We start from the raw sequence: 19850 nt of genomic DNA on the forward strand, positions 1-19850 counted from the left end.
TCCTTGTTATTTATAGAATTTTTTACTGATACTTTTGTAACTTTTTGGTTTTACTAGTTTTCGTGCAGAAAATGTAAATTTTCAGGGTCTTCTAAAGTAAAGGCATGTGGTAAGCCTGTTTATTTGAATGCAGCAATTGTCTGATCCTATTCAATGTACTGTCCTTACTTTTCCCATTCCCATTGTACATTCTAATTCAGCTTCAGAAAGAATATTTAGTTTAACTTCTGCTTGAAGAAATGAAATGGAGATTACTTTGATAGCAAAACAAAGGAGGTCATATTCAAACAGACTTCAATAGGATCTGCCTGGAAGTTTAAAGTACTTGAGTGGCAGGTGCTGGATAATGAGCCCAGAAACAAAGCACCATCAGCTCCCTAGGGAGTCTGTTAATTTCCTCCTTAATTAATCTGTTTACCAAATAGAATGAATTACTGCAAGCCATTCTAAAGCATTATCAAACTTCTGACTTCCGTGACCAGGCAATTTTTCCCTTGTACCTTTGCCTTTCCTCCACAGAATTATGGGCACATGGATTGGGCAGGGTGCACAGCCATGCTCGGGTCTCAGTGGCAGTTGTTTGATGTTAGTGTGTTTTTCCTGCATTAGGATGGACAGAAACCTGTGCCCTAAGTCATACATAGAACAGAAGGAGCCCCCCTAAGTGAATTTACTGAGCGTTGGAATGATGAGTGCGGCAGCAATCTGGCGTGTTGACTGCCTCCCTCTTAACAGGATGAGGTTCAACAAGACCAGGTGGTGGGTCCTGCACTTTGGCCACAACAACCCCTGCAGTGCTACAGGCTGGGGACAGAGTGGCTGGAGAGCAGCCAGGCAGAAAGGGACCTGGGAGTTTGGATTGACAGGAAGCTGAACATGAGCCAACAGTGTGCCCAGGTGGCCAAGAGGGCCAATGGCATCCTGGCCTGGATCAGGAACAGTGTGGCCAGCAGGAGCAGGGAAGTGATTCTTCCCCTGTACTCAGCGCTGGTGAGGCCACACCTGGAGTGCTGTGTCCAGTTCTGGGCCCCTCAGTTCAGGAAGGATATTGAGGTGCTGGAGAGTGTCCAAAGAAGGGCAATGAGCTGGTGAAGGGACTGAGGCACAGGCCCTATGAGGAGAGGCTGAGGGAGCTGGGGCTGTTTAGCCTGGAGAGAAGGGGGCTCAGGGGAGACATTATTGCTCTGTACAACTACCTGAAAGGAGGTTGTAGCCAGGTGGGAGTCGGTCTCTTCTCCCAGGCAACAAGCAAGAGGGCACAGTCTTTACTGCGCCAGGGGAGGTTTGGGTTAGACATTAGGAAGCAGTTCTTTACAGAGAGAGTGACTGGACATTGGAATGGGCTGCCCAGGGAGGTGGTGGAGTCACCTTCCTTGGAGGTATTTAAGAAGAGACTGGATGTGGCACTTAGTGCCATGATCTGGTTGACGAGGTGGGGTTAGGTCATAATTTGGACTCGAGGATCTCAGAGGTCTTTTCCAACCTGGTTGATTCTGTGATTCCGTCTTTTCCCACAGCCTTTCTGCCTTTAGAAGCTCCTGAACTCCCGCAGGCGCCACCGTCAGGGAAGGGGCAGCAGTGCCAGCAAAGGACCAGCAGGTGGCGCCGCCGCCCGCCCCCCACGGCCGCTCTAGCGCTCGTGGCCCCGGAAGCGCTCCCGACTCCGCTGCTCCCGGCCGGAGATCCCTCCCTCGGCCTGGGCCGGGCTGGGAGTGCCCGGGACGGTGGCTGTGCCAGGCGGCTTCAGGGGCGTCCCCATGGCGGCCACGGCGGCGTCCTCGGCCGCGCCGAAGAAGATCGTGGCGCCCACGGTGTCGCAGATCAACGCGGAGTACGTGACACAGGTAGGGCCGCCGGGCCGCCCCTCCCGCGGCGGGCGCCGGGCGCTGGAAGGGCCATTCCCGCCGCGACGGCGCCGCGGTGTTTAAATAACCTTCCTAGGCCGTGGGTGTTGGGGAAAGGGTTTTGTTCTGTCCTAAGTGGTGAGAGACGTAACTGTGTACGTACGAGAGGTTATTTCCCCCCAGCGCTTCCAGACTAGGGAGATTTACAAAGCAGCACTACATACATCATGCACTACTAAAAGGCATGTTTTAACATGTGAAAAGTTGCTGAGAATTTCTTGTTGCTGAACGTTTTAAGTGGTTTTCTACAAGTCTGGGGTTTTTTTTAATTATTATTATTAATTTCTTTCCCTCTGGAAATTTGCTTTCCTTCCTCTTCCAGAGCATAAAGGAGGTTGAATAAAGTTGGATAGGAAGCTCTTGTTACCATAGCTCAGGGGTCTTGCTGAAGCATTAAATAGCATTAAAGTATTAGACTTTTATATATAGTCTCTAGTTACTTGTTAGGTTCCTCAATGGAAGCATAATCATTTGAAACCTGGGATTCACAGTCCCTGAAAGATCATGTTGTATTTTTGAGGGTTTTGTTAGAAGTAGCTTACGAGTAAAAGTTGTTTATTACATAGCAGTCTGTGCATCTGAAATTTTTCCAGAGAATTACACCTCTCTTGGAAAAGGTTTAGGCATAAAATCTTAAATTGTTGAAAAACACTGCTGTTAGAAAATATAATTTTGTTACCTGTGGTTACTGTAAGCTGAAATTAAGTAAGATATTAGTGAAATAAAGTTTGAGGATGAAATGTGTTGTAGAGATATTGTATCATTACAACTGAAAATGTATATATTTAACCTTTATTTTTTCTCATGCAGTTAGCAAATAAATACTGGGCTCCACATGTGAAGAAAACATTGTCTTTTGATTTAAAGGTAATTACTTCTACTGGAACTTTGTTGGGGTGTAAAAGAATGAGGATCAACCCTTTTCTGATGTGCCAATGTCCAGTGGTCTTTATTTTATATAAAAGTGTAGGAGACTGCTTGGAAGGTCAACAGTTGCTTAAGACACTAATTTTTTATGTATTTGCAGTTTATAAATGTAGACGCTGTTAGAAAGGTGTGCTATAGCAGTGCAGTTCTTTTATGTGCTATTTGTTCAGTTTATTTTGGCCAAGAACTTAGGGGGGCAACAGATTTTTGAGCATTTCCTTTGAAGTTAAAATGTGCTTGAGAGGGTACTACTTGTAAAAATGAAAGGATGAAAGACGCAGGTATTGCCGAACTGTGTGCTTTATAAAAGCTCTCTTTGGAAAGCTTCGGTCAGACAACTTCAGTGCTGTTCTGGTGGATATGTGCACTTTGAATGTTTAAAATTTGGCACAATGTGTTTGGTTTTGTGTAGTGCAGAGTACCTAAATGTTAGGTTTCTTTTCCTTGTGGATGTTTGCCTAGTCTCTTTGTAGTATTTGTGATAAAATTTGTCTGTGATTGTTAGAACTAGGATGTACATAAGCAGCTGAACTGCTTCTCTGTGTCATGTGACATCAAAGTGTGCCTATTGCAACTGATAGTGCAGATTCTTTCATTCTTGTTGGAAAAGTTTGATAAAAGTATTTTAGTAGCTGTAAGCAGAGAGTAACTAATTCAGAGTAAGGTGTCTTAATGCATTTTTAGTCACTTCATTCAGTATATAAAATTCTCTTAAATATTCTTTCCCGTAGGTCATTGAAGATGTATATACAAAAGAAATTGTCAGGTCAAAGTAAGTACACCAGTTGCTTTCTCTTATTGGCAACCATTCCAACATTGTCTGTATTGAAGTGGTTTCTGATGTTTCATAGAATATTATAAAACTCATCTACATGTTGAAAGGAGATGAAAATTACTCAAGGATGTTTAAGTAACTTAATCGTTATGGTATTTCAAAGTCTGAATGTGGTAAAAAGAAATTTCCTAAACTCATAATTCTTAAATGTGATGGTTGGACATCCTGTTATTCAGTTCCTTTACTGATAGTCTGTTGTGTTTCATGTTGGTTTTGTTGTGATGGTTATAGAAGGTTGATCCATGCTTTTATCACTAAGGAATGCAAAGGAAAAAAAAACAGCATTGAGGAGTGTGCTGCCTCTAGCTTTCTACTCTTTTCCTGGTTGCTGTTACCAGGTTTGTAAAGGGCAAGTCTAATTTCTAGTTGTACTGTTAGATGGGGGAGACAAAGAATCCAGGATAAACTAAATTCTACAATTGTGTGTATAGGAAAGAGTTGTAACTGTAGCTGGAGCTTTCAGGGGAAGTTTGAGCTCTGGAAATAATTCTCTTATTATTCCTTTCTGAAAGTAATCTAAGAATTGTCATATGCGATCAGAGCAAGCTTCAGTTTCTAGTCACTAAGAAGAAATACCATTATGAACTGATTAAATATATAACTGTAGCTTTCCAGAAGACACTTTCAGCTTCTAGCAATTTGTATTTTCAATGCTATTGGAAGTGGTGTCTTCGTATTTAAAAGACCTGCATGAATTTTTTTAAATGTGAATTTAATTGTTTAATGAATTTGCCTGAGCTTTAGCTCCCACAGCAGTTGCTTCTGCATTCGAGCGGTTGCTATTGCATGGAAACAGCATGGCAGGAGTAATTCCTGGGTGTTTCTACAAGCTTCCTTATATAATGAAATAAGGAAAAATATAGCCATTTTCCCTGCAGCTAAGATGTGTGTGTTCCTGTGTTAATTGATTACTTTTTCCTTTTTAGGTTTGCGATTAGAAAAATAATGCTTCTTGAATTCAGGTAAGCTAATGGCAGTGAAACTTTGAGGTTTTTTTTCATAGGAACCTGTAAAGACGAGAAGCAAATGCAGGGCAGTAAGTCAGTTTGAAGGTAGTATGCTCACTTGTTCCTACTTCATAAGGCCTTGAATTGTATACTGAGGAAAATTAAGTGAGGAGAGCTTAATTTAAAGGGGAAATAATTCATAAATTTAAGTAACATATCAGAGTATCTTTGTTCATGATTCTCAATTTCTAGTGTAAGTGAAGCATCGAGGAAGGGAGTATGAGTGAAATAAGTGAAAAACTTAGGTCTGTAATTTGGAATGTGTCATTTAGCCTTAAATCAGAACTCACTGAAGTCAGAGGAAGTTTTTGGATTAAGTCTTGTACTATGAGGGTAAAAGTGAATCGTGCTGCAGCAGCATCACTAACATTTTCTTCACTTGAAAAGAAATGGAAATCTGTTTAAACAGTAGTTTACAACTACTTCAGACTTGCCTGGAAGAATTTATAGAGTATGTCTAAAAACACAATGTTTAATGTTCTCTTTGGCTCTTTTATCAAATCTTAAGAACAAATACAATGAGATGTTTTTTAGTTGAGATAGATTCTTTGTTTCAAAAGGCTGAAATATATAAGTAGAGTCACTAACTACCAAAGTAGGATAAACTTCCCTCTGTTTCCTGCTTCTTAATTAGAAAAGTTGCAGAAGAGAAAATGTAAATTATGGTTTGGGGCTTGACGTAACAAACGGCATGCAATGGCATGCTGGTAGCATGACTTCTGGAATTTGTATGTCAGCAGTAACATGGAGTTAGAGGTTCTTATCCTTTCTGTGAACATTCTTAATGTTATCAGCCCCTAACATAACTTCAGTACTTTCTGGTCTATAGCCCCATCTACTGCCATTTTTCCTGTCATGTTCTCTCTCTTTGCCCTCCCTGCCCCCTGTTTGTCTGTTAAGCTCTTCTGTCTTTTTCCATGAGATTTTTTTTTTTTATTTAGTAATACAAATACTATTATACTGTAGTTGTTCTTTGCATCTTATGCTCAGAAATTTTCTTTGGGAAAATCAACCTGAATTCATGTTATGACTTTGTATGGAGCTGTGGCTACTTGTTACACTTGAAAACCCTCCGATGAATGTGTCTTCCTGATGAAAAACTCATCTGTCTCTTGTGGCTTTTACTGAGTCTTAACAAGTTTTGCTTCAGTGACCTAGATGAGAGGTAACTTGAGGAACTACTCAACAAACTATGAAGATGACTTTAAAGAGAAAAAAAAATGTTGTGGATAACTGCTCTTTTAAATGAGTGACAGATTATGTGGGTGGCAGTAACTAATGAAATACTCTTTGTCTCTTCACAGTCAGTACCTTGAAAATTACCTGTGGATGAATTATTCTCCAGAGGTGTCCAGTAAGGCATATTTAATGTCAATCTGCTGTATGGTGAATGAGAAGTTCAGAGAGAATGTCCCTGCGTGGGAGGTAACTGATTTCAATTACAGCTGGAATTGACTTTGATCTGCAAGTTGCAGCTTTTGCAGTGTGCTCACTTGTAATGACAGAAGGTGGCAGAGCTTGTAGTGTTAAAAGGGAGTGGTGCCTCAGCTGGAGTATCTCATATGCTGTTTTAAACTGTAAGTTCTTTTTGGAGAAAGGACTGGACAGATGAAAAATTACTTGATCCCTCCCAGTGCACAAGTCCTTAATGTAGGGCATCTCATAGCAGAATAATCGCCAGCATTTGCTTTTTTGGCACTTAACTAAAGTTGGGTATTTACAGAGAAGTTCTTGCCCTGATATTGAAAGAAAAAAAAAAGGATTTTTTTAATCTGTGGATATAAGCAGGTACCACTGAAACATATTCTTCAATAATGTTGTGCTTAAAACCTGTGAATACAATTTTCTAGCTTTTTTACTTTATACTAAAATGATCTCTTATTCTGCTCTTGTGTAGACTGCTTGGTTAGTTTTTTGTTGGGTTTTGGTGTTTGTTTGGTTTTTGTTTGATTTTTTTTTTTTTAATAATACATTTAGAAATGTTTGTGTTTCTACGAACAGTCCATTTCTCGCAAACATCTCAACAATGTGAGCCTAGTTAGACATTCTATGCAAGCGTTATTTCAGAAGCACATTTACTTCAGTACTAGTACCATTACTTCAGTGCTGGCAAAGCATGAAGGATTACTAACTGGCTCATATGATGTCTGTCTTTTTTTGTTCTGGCATGTGTCCTAGATGCAAAGTGACAGGTGTGTGTTACCTTTCAAGCAGATTAGTTAAATTTGTTATTTGGTACATGACTGCCCTTGTAAAGAAACCATTTTGTCTTGATGATTATTTAGTTTACCTTTTTCTTCTGAGGTAGCTGAATGGAATTTCCATTAAATAAATCTCTAGTGGTTTTTACCTGCTCACTTTTTGCAGATCACTTAGAACTGCCATGGTTTTAGCCAAAATCTACTGATTGTCTTCTAACCTGGGACATTTTACAATATTTTTGTGCAGTAACCAATTGAACATTCCCACAACACAATCCACTCCACCTGTGCTTCTTGTTCAGTTTGTCCTGTGCATCACCTGTGTGAGACTATGCAGAAGGTGTACCGTGAGGATCCCGTGTCAGGAGGATATCACTGGTCTGTTTTGCTTGTGCTGCCCAGTCAGAATAAATGAAAAGAGGAAAATGAATCCTTTCTTTTATAGATTTAAATGGATTTAGGGAACTTAAGCTATATTATGTGAAAAGATTGAAATTATTTGTATCAATATGACTCAAAATCAACTTCCTCTTCTATTCCCAGACATTCAAAAAAAAGCCAGAACACTTTCCTTTCTTTTTCAAACGCATACTGGAAGCATCGCTGGTTGAAAATGAGAGTGAGTACTCTCTGCATGAACAGACAGTCCTGCTGCTTTTCCTTGATCACTGCTTCAATAGTTTGGTATGTTAAAAGTAACTGTAATACTTCCAGTGTGTTTATGCTGTTCTGTGTTAATTGCAGTTTGAGCAATTTCTTCTTACGAGGCAGATGAAACAAAATTCCCATTTAATGAAAAGACATTACTGGGGGGCTCTTACCTGTTGTTTTGACTCTTACTTTATCTCTCTCATCATGTTTGCTTTTCTCTGACACAAGGTCATAGAAGAGACTTGAAATTGAAGCATTGACACTTGGACAATTTAGAGGCACAATTGAATATAAATTTTTGTATTAAAAATGGTGCTTAAAAAAATAATGTATTTATATTTGTAAAGTTTTACACTTAAAATCAGATGACTTACTATTTGCTCTTTCTGTTTTGCCTGGGAGATTGCACAAAAATTATTTCCATTAGCTATTGAGAAAGACTGTGTTTTTCACTTTTGAAACCAGACTTAGATAATATTTCTGTCTGCACTTCTCCCAAGTTGGTTTTAATAAAGCATTGAACCAATTTGTGTTCTCAGTCTGTAGTTAAAAAAGCGTTGAAGATCCTAAATAGCAAGCAGGGAGAATAATTTACAATTATCTGTGATATGAAGCAGTGCTCTATAACCACTCTTGCTACTGGACTATTTCTTTACTTACATTGCACATGGGATGTATTATTCAAAATCAGCATCTGCACAAATAAGAACAAAATTCTCACAGACAAAAAATTTAGACAGTGAATTATTTGATTTTGGAATTAGGAATGGTTTTGGGAGCCAGTAAGCATCTTGAACTTTATGTGTATGGTTCATTGAGGTAGTATTTTTCTGTAGTATCCATGGTACAATGCATCTCCATTTTAAATAGTTTGATAGTGACTATGGAATCCTTCTTGTAGAGCATGTTTCTCATATAACATGATAGGGAGGCCAGTGGAAAAGTGCTTGTAAAAGCACACTGCTATTGCAAGCTGCCCTTATTTGTGAAAGGCAGAACAGAATAGTCGCAGTAGTGTTTTAAGTGAAGAGCGGTGAAGTTTAAAGTGTCAGAATGCTGAGAATGGAGTATTTGTCCATGAAGATGTCAATGGAAGTTTTTCAGTGGTTTAGGAAAGAAGGAAAACTTTGTGGATGCAAATCACAGGCAGAGTTGGGGAGAGCACATTTGAACTAACAGAGAGAATTATTTATTTCAGATAATGGGAAAAGTGTAGATGAAGTGAGAGAAACTTGTTAAATTAAGGGCTTTAGGGGAGAAAGTATAGAATAAAAACAAGTAGAGAAAGCACAGTGGGAAAACTGAGTTCAAGAATAAAAATTGGGTGAAGAAGGAACATCAGTTCTCAACGGCTTCTGTGCTAAAAATACGTGCACAGATGGGGCTTCTGCTGAAGTTTTGAGAACTGACAGACTCCCTGGAAAGAGCCTAAAATATGAAGGTGTTACTGGGTAGTGCAGTTTCCTGTTAGGAAATTGTGAAGTCTGAGAGAACAACATACTTTTGTTAGATGGTAATGTACATGGATTTATTTTGTAAGACAGGCACATCAGAAAACATAAGAATTTTAAAAAAGCATTTTTTGTCTGTAACTTTCTAACAGGAAGTGGACTTGATCAGAGGTCAAGTGCAGCAGCTCATTTCCTTACCGATGTGGATGGCTCTACAACCTGTAAGCATAACACTGTAAACTGACAGAGCAATCTTCTAGGGATTATCCAAGTCTTATAAAGTGAATTCTTTTGGAATACTGTTAAGGAATTCTAATATTTACAGCATTGCTATGGAATTACATTTTTGTGTGCTTTGTAAAATTCTTTCTTGTTTGTTACTAATTTCCACGTAATAATAATTATTATGTAATTTTTATTAAAACTAAGCCCTTTTGCTTATAGCTTCTTTATAGTTTGTAGACAAGGCCATGAGGTCACAGGGATTAGGCAATGGAGCTGACATCTAGCCATAACTAGACTCTCTGTAGCAGTATTACATTCGTTTTACAGTGATACTTATTGAGAATAGTCTGAGACAACTGTTTATTTCAGTTTGGCATGTATTTTTTTCTTTTTTTAATGAAAAGACTGGATTGTATTTTTATCTCTTGTGAAAACAAGGATTCTTGGTGACTGAATAACATTTTAACATTTCAGAAGCGACTGGAACATGAACTAAAAAAGACACCAAAACTAAGAAAATTCTGGAATCTAATTAAGAAAAATGATGCAAAAATGGATGAAGAAGCAAGAATGCAGTATGTTACAGAAACATTTTTTTTGTGTTAAATCCAAAGCCCTTATTGCTTTCATTGTGTTTTAGCTAGAATAAATTGTTTCAATAAAAAAAGTTTTTTAAAAAATGTGTGAAGATGGCAAAGAAGGATTGATCATATGTGGTCTCTTGGAAGCTCTTTTGTTTTTTAGTAGTCTTTATGCAAAATATTGTTACAGAACTTTATATTTTATTTGATTAGTGAATTTATGATATCAAATCTTAGAGCTATTGGATGAAAGTATAAAAGAATATTCATATAGTTACTAGGTTTTTTCCATGACCTTTAGCAAATGTTTCTCTTTTAAGCATATAGCTTATGCAAGTATTTGAATAAATCTGTGTGTATCTCAGCAAAATTAAATGTTCCAATGGTTTTGTGTTACAATATGGTAAGGTGTAGGTGGTGACAAACTTCTCTTTGATTCAGTAAGAAGCATGGGTTGTTAATCAGTTCTGTACCTCAAAATGTAGACTGCTATTCTGTATGCCTGAGTGCAGAGAGAAGAGTTACCATCTAAACAGTTTAGGTGTGTTTCAGAGCAACCCGCTACCATTGTGTAAATTTTGAAGCAGCTAACTTTGTATTAGTTAAAGCTACAATGTACTTCTAGTCTACACATAAGGAGTATTAATTCTTCCGTCATATGTCTGATTTTAGAGCATATCGGGAGAGAAGATTTCTTTCACAGCTCATTCAGAAATTCATTTCTGTGCTAAAGACGATACCTGTCTCAGGTAACTGTGGTTCTTATGTTACTTTGTTGTCTGGTAATCTCTGTTCTTTTCTGTTGCTGAAGTCCTTAGGATATCAACCTGAGGTTGGAGACCTTATTCAGATGGAGTTTTAGTGAAAGATATGCCTGCCTGCATGGATTTCGTATAAAAATTATATTCAAATTTGTATATATTTTAAAAATGAAACAGCAGAAAGCTTCTTTCAGCCTCCTTCTGTTCAGTACGAACCTAGTAAAAACAGTGTTTCTGGGAACTGATATTCCTTATTGTATGCTCAGAGCATTAAAGCATTTCATACATACTTAGATGCCTTTTTAAATAGATGATATAAATGCATATTATAAGTCTCTGTTCTGTTAGTACTGTTGATTTACAGTAAGAACAAAAGCCTAAGTGAAGTGAAATTTTGTAAGATTTGACTGCAGTTGATTTATAAGTCATTGTGACAAGCAAAATTATATACTTACCTGATTTAGAAAGGAAAAGTGTTTGTACAGGAAGGTGTTAGCCTTTTAAGAAAACAGGATTATTATACTCTAAGCACAGCACAGTTTGGATGAAATCACTTCCCAGAGTTCTGCTTTTGCTGTTAAACTCTTGGCAAACTTCAACTCTTACCTGAGCTGTAAGGGGAAATTTTGTGTGTTGTGACTTCTTCAGAAAGGATACTTATCCCCTCTGTTTTTCTAATTATGCAAGATCTGTTTTAGGAAGATTTACTTTTAACAGTTCTTTGGAGACTTTAGGAATTAGGTAGTCATTAGAGCAGACTAATGTATTTTAATATGATTCTGAAGGCCCCTTAATAGTCACCACTGAGTTCCTTTGAAGATGGTCAAGGCCTTTTGCACACACCTTGATTGCAGATTTTAAATTTTTGAGTACTGGGCCCTAAAAGTTCTTAACAAGCTTAATGGGCCATTGATATCCTGTGGAAGAAAGCATTTTTGCATGTCACATATGAGGTTTTCTCAAAGTTGATAAAATCACTCCTGAAACTCTGGTTCTATTCTTCTCTTCAATTGCTACCCAGAAGAATTTTGGATATAGGAAAGGATTGTTTCAGAAAGAGAAGAATGTATTAGTTAGCTTTTAACAAGATTAAAAAGTTAATACTGTTGTATTTGTAGCATTTATTACATTTTTGAAGAATAGTTCAAGTGTAAATATATCGTGGTGTGGATCAGTTTTAAAATTTTTGTTTCTTCTATCTAGGTCCTATTTCTATGGACAAAGTTCATTATTGTGAAAGGTTTATTGAACTCATGCTAGACCTTGAGGTGAGTTATTAAATTGTTTCAGCCTGTTTCCAGGTGTACTTTTCTAGGCCTTTAATGCATAAAGTCATTATTACAGCCTTATTCCCAATAGCAAGTGGTTATGTCACAGCTGTGCATATGGTTCCTTAATAGTGGTTTTCCATCTGTAAATAGGAGGTTATAGCAGTGCATCTACATTGGGAACTGACCAGTAATATTTATAAGCCAGATTAATTATTAGACAAAAGTAGGATGCTAAAGTGCTCAGTGAAGAGGACTTTGTTAATTGGAGTAGTGGTAATAATTCTGGCAATTGATTAAAGTGTGTGATACTTTAATCTGCTAGGAATAACTCAGAGTTGTTCTTCCCAATGCATAACAGGTCAGTTAAAGTATCTTTTGTCTTATAGGGTTAAATCTCAGAAAGCAGCAGTAGTTCTGAAATGCAAACTATTTCTGTGTTGACTAGAATTCATGATTTAGAAGTAATCATGAATCAGATCTGGTGACTGAGCTTTGTTACGGGGTAATAGGGGGCGAAGCAAAGTTTTGTGAAATTTTTCAACCAGTACTGAGTGAGACAATTTTAAGCATCACAGAACCAGTATTAAAAATAAAAGGCATTCATTTACAGTTTTTCACATGAGTAGATACTTATTTAGAATAACTTCAACTTTAGAAGGCATGCTGAAATAAAAGAGACTTTTCTGAAACAGTAATCACAGAGAACTTTAAAGTGGTTTGATCTTGTCTAACTTTTGTCCAACTGTCCTCTGTTAAATCACTTAAGTGGTTTGTGCTTGTAGTTGCAATAGAATGAATAATTTAAATTAAAGCTTGTTGTTTTATGTATATAATATACTTTTACAGAGAAAATATGTATTTGAAGGTAAACTAAAGTCAGTCAGTTAGCCAGAATGCTTAAGAGGCAGTACATTTAATGTTGGTTCTTACAAAAAGGTTAGAATTCAGGCAGGTTATGAAGTCTGTTTAATTGACTGGAACAAGCAAATGTGAAATTAGCTGTAAATCCAAGTCTTTCTGCCTTTGTAACATGTACTGTGTTAATGGGCTCATTTACTGACGTTGAAGCCTTTTTTGGTATAGTATTGTTTCATAGTACAATATATACACTGCCATCAAAACTTGGTGATTTGATAATTTGAAAGTAATGATTCCATGGAGAGCTCTTATGGTTTTCTGAGTTTGTTTTTTGTAATTATTGTGCAGAGTAATCAACATTTTCTACTACAGATTCTTTTATTTTCTTCATCTTAGTTCTACACACCATTTTGATGCTTTTTGGCTTTCTGAATTCAGTCCGTAGAAAGTTGTGGTGTATTATTGTATGCTGATCAACAGTTGCTACATACAGCAACTTTTAAGCTATTTACATTGAGAAGAAATGATCATTACTTTTTTTTTAAGATTTGAAAAATTGGTAGTCTAACTTCAGTCTTACAAAGAATAGGAGATACCATATCATATTTGGAAGAAACAGTTTGCAGTTTGAGAAAGGTAAGCTAAAAGTTAATGAAATTAGTATAGAAAACAAACACTTAATGTTGAAGCAGTTTGACATATCTTTTGTAGCACACAGCCATTATATAGACACTTAGTAGTAGAATAATTGCTGTATTTAATTTCTTTTTTTACTGGCAGGATGAATTCTCACTAATAGCAAGTTTATGCCATGCTCACAGTCACATAAAAAGCTGTGTTCTTAGCTGTTTACCTACATAAAACCAGTGTCTTGGCATACATAAATTCTGCTTTAAAAAGAGAACCTCTGTTAGGGTATTAGATATGCAAATAACTGCAACAATATATTGTAATATGCCTTCTTGAAATGGAAAATTTCTGAAAAGCCAAGATTTCTTACCTTTTGAAGAGTTGTTTGTATTAACGTGAGGTTGTTTACCACAGGCTTTGCTTCCCACACGGCGCTGGTTCAATACAGTGTTGGATGACTCCCATCTTGTTGTTCACTGTTACCTGTCTAGTCTTGCTAAAAGAGAGAAAGAGGGTCACCTCTTCTGCCAGGTGAGATACAAAGTTGTTGAAAATGACTTTTTCATTCACTGTGTTTCTGAATGCCACAATTGTTTTGTTTTATATTTATTTGTTGAAAATAGGCTTTTCTCCTGGATGCAAACTACATATCTATTTAAATCAGACAGTAGTTCTTTCTTACAGTTACCTAAGTCTGTGACTGCTGTTACATTTCATAGAACAATTTGGGTTGGGAGGAACCTTAAAGATGATTCATTTCCTATACCTCGCCATGGTCAGGGACACTTTCCGCCAGACCAGGTTACTCAAAGCCCTATTCAACCTGGTCTTGAACACCTCCAGGGATGGGGCAACCACAGCCTCTGTGGGAAAGCTGTTCCAGTGCCTCACCACCCTCACAGTAAAAAATTTCTTCCTAGTATCTGATCTAAACCTACCCTCCTTCAGCTTAAGTCCATTCCCCCTTGTTCTATCACTACATGCCCTGTGAAAAGTCCCTCTCCAACTGCCTTGTAGCCCACTTTAGGTACTATAAAGGCTTGTATAAGGTTTCTCCAGAGCCTTCTCTTCTTCAGGCTGAACAACCCCAACTGTCTCAGCCTGTTGTCCTAGGAGAGGTCCTCCAGCCCTGTAGCCAAGTCCTCTGGACTTGTTGCAACTTGTTGCAACATATTTTTCTTGTGTTGGAGGCCCCAGAGTTGGATGCAGTACTCCAGCTGGGGTCTCACAAGAGCAGAGTAATATTTTTGGTTCTGTTCTTGAAAAGTTCTTAAAAGTACAATGTAAAAAGCAGTGGAGCTTCTGGCATGCTTAACTGCACACATAGCAGAAGTTGTCTCTAGTGCATTCCCGTGTTCTTGATTTTGACTTCAGGCTGTTCTGTAGTGCAGCTGTTTTTCACTACTGTCCTTCAGTTTACTCAGTCATAGCTAGTATATTTTTTTTAATGGCAGGATCTGAAGATCTCTTGCCTTTCCTTCATGTGAGCTGCTTTTCCTGCTGCTTGCTATCCCCCATCTCTGGCAGTTGTTCATTTACATTGAGGGTCAGTATTGATGAAACAGAAAGCCAGCAGCACATCTGAATAATTTTATTCTTCCAAGTTAAATAATCTCATTGAGAGGTAGTATGAATTTCAGAGCTGCCATCAGAGGGAGCAGGAGGGAGCAAGACTTCTCCCATTTGGTAGCAGCAAGCCATAAGTTGGGTTCAGTGACTTAATGAGCCTCTGGCAGATGAGGTACCTAACCAAAATTATTTTGTGCATCAGCCAAGTATAAAATTTAGCTACCACCCCTTAGTCCATTTATTCTAGACCTTTGAGGAGCTTTTGTTTGTCCTCTTAAATTGTGGTTTTGTTTGTAGCAGGGTGTCTCTTATTGTTAATCCACTAATTTTTATTAATGTCTTAGCTTTTAGATATGCTTAAATTCTACACTGGCTTTGAAATCAATGATCAGACTGGAAATGCTTTGACAGAGAATGAGATGACAACAATTCACTATGACAGAATTACTTCTCTACAGGTAGGCAGATGACGAAGTGCTTATGGGAGGGAAAGGATGTGGTTTTGTTTTTCTAGTCTAATTTGCATCTGGAATATGCACAAGGATATTTCCCAAATCAAACCCTTATTTTCCCTATTGAGTTAGAAGAATAGTTTTAGCTTGACTACCTGTCATATTGAAGACATGTAATGCTTCAGTGTGGTGGATGTGACAATGACTAAATAATATGCTCTAGCAAAACATCACCACTTCGGACTTGAAGTTACCAAGGTGAACTGTGAATGCTGTAGGAACTTGCAGTGGTGCTGTAGGTGGCAGCATTTCATAAGATCAGTGGGCATGTGGCAACAGTGGTCCCTTGTACAGAAGAGACAAAGTAAATTAACATATGCTTTTCAGAACTTTTCCCGTCAGCTTTAGCAAAACGATTCAAGGAAGCATGGCCAAATTACATTTGTTCCTTGTTTTTCTTAGTTGCCTGCAAAGCTACATGTCTGCTCCATTACGTTTCATTTCAGTAACAGACCTGATAGAAAGGTGTGTAAGGAAAAGATACTGTGTCAGTAATCCAGGAGTAACAAATAGTTGGTGTTTCATTGGCTTTTATTTCTGTGGTGGTAGTGTCCATGGGGTGGAACATGTTATGAATCAGGAGAAGCTTTTATCTGAACATTTAAACTGTTACTAAATTGTTTCTTTAATATGATTACATCCAATTTTTGTGCATGGGTCTTTTGTAGAGAGCAGCATTTGCACATTTCCCGGAGTTATATGACTTTGCACTCTCAAATGTAGCTGCAGTAGATACTCGTGATGCACTGGTGAAGTTATTTGGACCCCTTAGGTAAGTTATCAAGTTGAAATTGAAATTGTTTTCAGTATAATTTAATTTTACAGATTTCTAGTCTTTTTTCTTTCTGACTTCTCATGCATTCTCACATGACTTATCAGTTCCTTCTGAGTTGTCATGGTGCCTTTACACGTCCTGAATTAGAGAGACAGGGAGATTTTGAGTCCACTAGTAGTGAAAAATAACTTTATTTTTCTTTTTTTTAATTAATGTGAAAAAGAACTAATATTCTGGAAAATAAGCTGGTTGCTTAAAGTAGTTGTAGTAGTAACTAACTTGCAGTAGTTAACCTCTAAGCTGTTTAGTTTATTTTTTTTTACTGTGTTCTGTACAAGAACTACAACAGAAATCATAAAATTATACCACTGTATTATAAATGCTGTAAGTAAAATGTGAGCAGGTTGTATATTGTCAAAGGCAATGTGTGCTTTGTTGTTTGATTCTGTTTCAGGTACCTGTCTTGAAACAATAGAAAGTATTCATACTTTGTTCTGTTTATTGTAGTTGAGAGGTTCAGCTTACACATTACACTCAAACTTCACTTAAAAGAATGATCCATAAATGTTTGCCTCTGATCAAAACAGATAGTTGGATTTTTTTAAGCTGCAGCAGGTGCTCTCTCTGGTTTCAGTTTAAGCGATAGAGGCTTCTCTTTCCTTTTGCTGTGCAGCTCCAACGTTCTCCACCAGGTGGCGTCGTACCTGTGCCTCCTGCCGCCCCTGGCCGAAGGGGAAGACACGACCCACGAAAAGGAGTTTCTGCTGGAGTTGCTGGTAAAGGCGTAGTTAATGCTGCTTGTGTTTTTCTTTTGAAAACTCATCTAAATCCAGCAACTACACTTCAGTAAAGTAGTCATTTAGGGCATTTTGCTGAAGCACCCACGAACCACAGCAGTGTTACAGCAGTAAATGGCATAATAAGATGGGGTTTAAAACCATATAAATTAAATATTTGAAAATGCCTATTTATATATATGTAATTTCCATGAGAAACTAATATGTGTGTGTTTGGTGTAATAGTAAAGGCCAGTCAGAAGAGTCTTAGTAATAGTTTTGAGTTCTGGAAAAGTTTTTGCTCCTTATTTAGCAACCTTCTTGCACCACTTAAAAAAATCTGCTAAAGTAGATCTAAGTATTCAGTACCTATTTAAGTCTCAAACCCATTTGAAATACTCTTTGTTGCACATAATTTCTTTTGATACCTTGGATATTCAAGGTATACAATATTACTGTAGGCTTCTGATCTGATATCAGTATTAAAATGGCATAGCTGGTTTTTAAAATCTGTTTAATAAGCTTATTTTGGGGTTGGTGATTTCTTAAAAAATTGTTCATGTAGTTTTCTAAGACTTAGATGGTAGTGATACGATACCTATTGATGCCATGGAGAGATACTTATTTAATTTTAAAAAAATTATATTTAATTTAAAAAAAATATTAAAAGAGAAAATGCAAGTGACCACCAGCAGTCTTATGGATCAAAAGCAGCTTTATTGTTCCTTTTTGACTTTGAGTTTGAAATGCATTCTTTCTTTAGGTTTCCCGTCATGAGCGACGAATATCTCAAATTCAGCAACTCAACCAGATGCCTCTTTATCCCACAGAGAAGATTATTTGGGATGAAAATATTGTACCAACCGAATATTATTCTGGGGAAGGTAAGATTAGTATTTCAGTAAATGCTGAACAGAATGGTGAATGCTGCATAAAAAAGGCAGTTCTGATGTCTCATGTTTATTCTGTTTGAGAAACTTATATGCAGTACTTGGTGTCTTCCAGTATCTTATAGTAAGGTCAGGGTTTTTTTTTCAGTTGTGAATCAGGAACTCTGAGATTAAATTGTTAGCAATTATGTAGTGGATTTAAAGAAAAATAAATCTGTGTTTACACAAAGACATTTATTTGCTTCTGGATAACAGGTGTGTTATACTACCAGCTGAGGAACAAGTAGTTACTGTAAGGTGAAACAGGTGGGAAACAGCAACAGAAAAGCTGCTGTCTGTGCTTTGCTTTTACGTATAAGGGGAGAGAAAGGGTGGTAATGAGAGGAAATTAACCCTAATTATCTTACTCATATTTCAAGGTAGAAGTGTACACATAGTCACTAGAGGGTAGCATATGCACTCTTAAATTCAGAACCTACTGTTCTTGCTTAATGTGCTTATGATAAAGGAAGCAAACTGCAGGTATTGCAAACAAGGAATTGTGTAATTTTAAGCTTTGCAATATACAGCACATGTATTTTTGTCTAACTACTTTTAAAAATTTTTGTTTTAATGCACATCATGAGAAATTTCATTAGGAATGTGAAAAATTTAATTTGGAGTTAAATTAATATGGAAATCTTGTATAGCAATGTATATCTTCAAAGAGATATACATTTATATATATGTATATATATATATGTAATATGTAGTATAACGCATATTTCAGGTTTTAGCAGTGACTATTCCATACATACCCTTCTCCATGTAGTTTTGATTCAGAGGGTTTTTTGGGTAGTTATAAGCTTTAAGTTCAGCTGCTTAGCATAAATTAGTTTTTTTGGATGAATTCTCTGCGAAGCAAATATTAATGAGAAGAAAGAGATGACCCCTTTAGATAGGCAGAGTTATAGGCAACAAAGGACATTTTTCCAAACTGATATGATACAAATGTATGTGTTAGAGTAGAGGAGGAAAGGGAGGGAGGAGGAGAAACTACACAGTGCAGAAACAGGTGTGATGAGCTGCTCTGACTTTTTAATAATGCATGAAATGTAATTTTGGCAAGTAACAGTGGTTGCTGGTGGAAGCATTTCCTCCTGTGGTGAACTCTTCTGCAATTATTGTATTGATGGCACTATTGTGAAGTAGTTCTGTTGCCGTCAAACTATTACAAATATTTTTCTATTTTGCTTCTCTTAGTTTAGTTTACACTTTCTCTTTTTAATCTAATTCTCCAATCCTGGTTTCAAACAAAACAGTTTTGCTTTTGTGGTCTTGAAAGGTTTTTGTGTTCCTAAAACTAGCTTGATTACTTTGGTCTAAAATTTAAGTAAGAGTAATTTAATCCAAGAAGCATGGGAGTTTAGGGGTTTTTTTCTCTTATGAAATGGGGGAAGAATATCTGTCTGATAAATACTGTGCAACCTTAAAGAGGTGTTTTTTCACATTCTGCCCTTTGTGCATATAACTAGCTTTACAGGACAGGGTTTGTTACTTGGTGTTGGGAAATGTGTTAAAGTATTTTATCACCATCAGGCTTTCCAGAATAGAAATTACTGTGTTCTGTCACCTCTTCACTGCTGTTGTATCTCAGTGCATGTGAAAGCCAATATGTAGTACCTATACCAGTGAAAGGTTTCAACAATAATATTGCAAGTTACAAAAGTGTGATGCTTTCACAGGTCCAGAACGTAGCTTTTCAAACTGAAATATTAGTCCAGTAATGAGTAACTTACAAGAATTTTTATTGTGAAAAATTTGCGTCTGAGTCTACCCTAAAAAGATGCAAGCTTCAGGACCTGTCTAGGAGTTCTAATACTCCTTGTGTAGTTAGATCTAATCTTCCTGTGTTTGTCATTCTCGTAAAAAACCTAAAACATTAACAGAAACTTTTGAGAAGAGTTGTGTATTAAAATTTGATTTCTTGACTTAAAGCTTTTTTCTACATTAATGGGTTTTGTGGCTTCTAATAAACATAAAGCAT

At 37.1% G+C, this 19850-nt stretch overlaps 1 protein-coding gene across 1 annotated transcript in view; it reads left to right on the plus strand.

Annotated features, from left to right (window-relative positions):
• Positions 1 to 1658: 1658 nt before the first annotated feature.
• Positions 1659 to 19850, plus strand: part of AQR (aquarius intron-binding spliceosomal factor) — a 50138-nt gene continuing 31946 nt past the window's right edge. Inside the window, exons 1-15 of the mRNA XM_018082295.2 lie at positions 1659 to 1844; positions 2715 to 2771; positions 3563 to 3603; positions 4593 to 4628; positions 5978 to 6098; positions 7418 to 7558; positions 9129 to 9197; positions 9676 to 9776; positions 10455 to 10531; positions 11747 to 11811; positions 13717 to 13833; positions 15216 to 15329; positions 16052 to 16155; positions 16832 to 16934; positions 17698 to 17818. Of these exons, the coding sequence (XP_017937784.1) occupies positions 1758 to 1844; positions 2715 to 2771; positions 3563 to 3603; positions 4593 to 4628; positions 5978 to 6098; positions 7418 to 7558; positions 9129 to 9197; positions 9676 to 9776; positions 10455 to 10531; positions 11747 to 11811; positions 13717 to 13833; positions 15216 to 15329; positions 16052 to 16155; positions 16832 to 16934; positions 17698 to 17818 (1354 nt within the window). The 5' untranslated portion in view covers positions 1659 to 1757. The remainder of the gene's footprint in view (positions 1845 to 2714; positions 2772 to 3562; positions 3604 to 4592; positions 4629 to 5977; positions 6099 to 7417; positions 7559 to 9128; positions 9198 to 9675; positions 9777 to 10454; positions 10532 to 11746; positions 11812 to 13716; positions 13834 to 15215; positions 15330 to 16051; positions 16156 to 16831; positions 16935 to 17697; positions 17819 to 19850) is intronic.

The sequence above is a fragment of the Manacus vitellinus genome, unplaced genomic scaffold (genome assembly GCF_001715985.3).
Source record: "Manacus vitellinus isolate BGI_N305 unplaced genomic scaffold, ASM171598v3 scaffold_6_pilon, whole genome shotgun sequence".
NCBI lineage: Eukaryota > Metazoa > Chordata > Aves > Passeriformes > Pipridae > Manacus > Manacus vitellinus.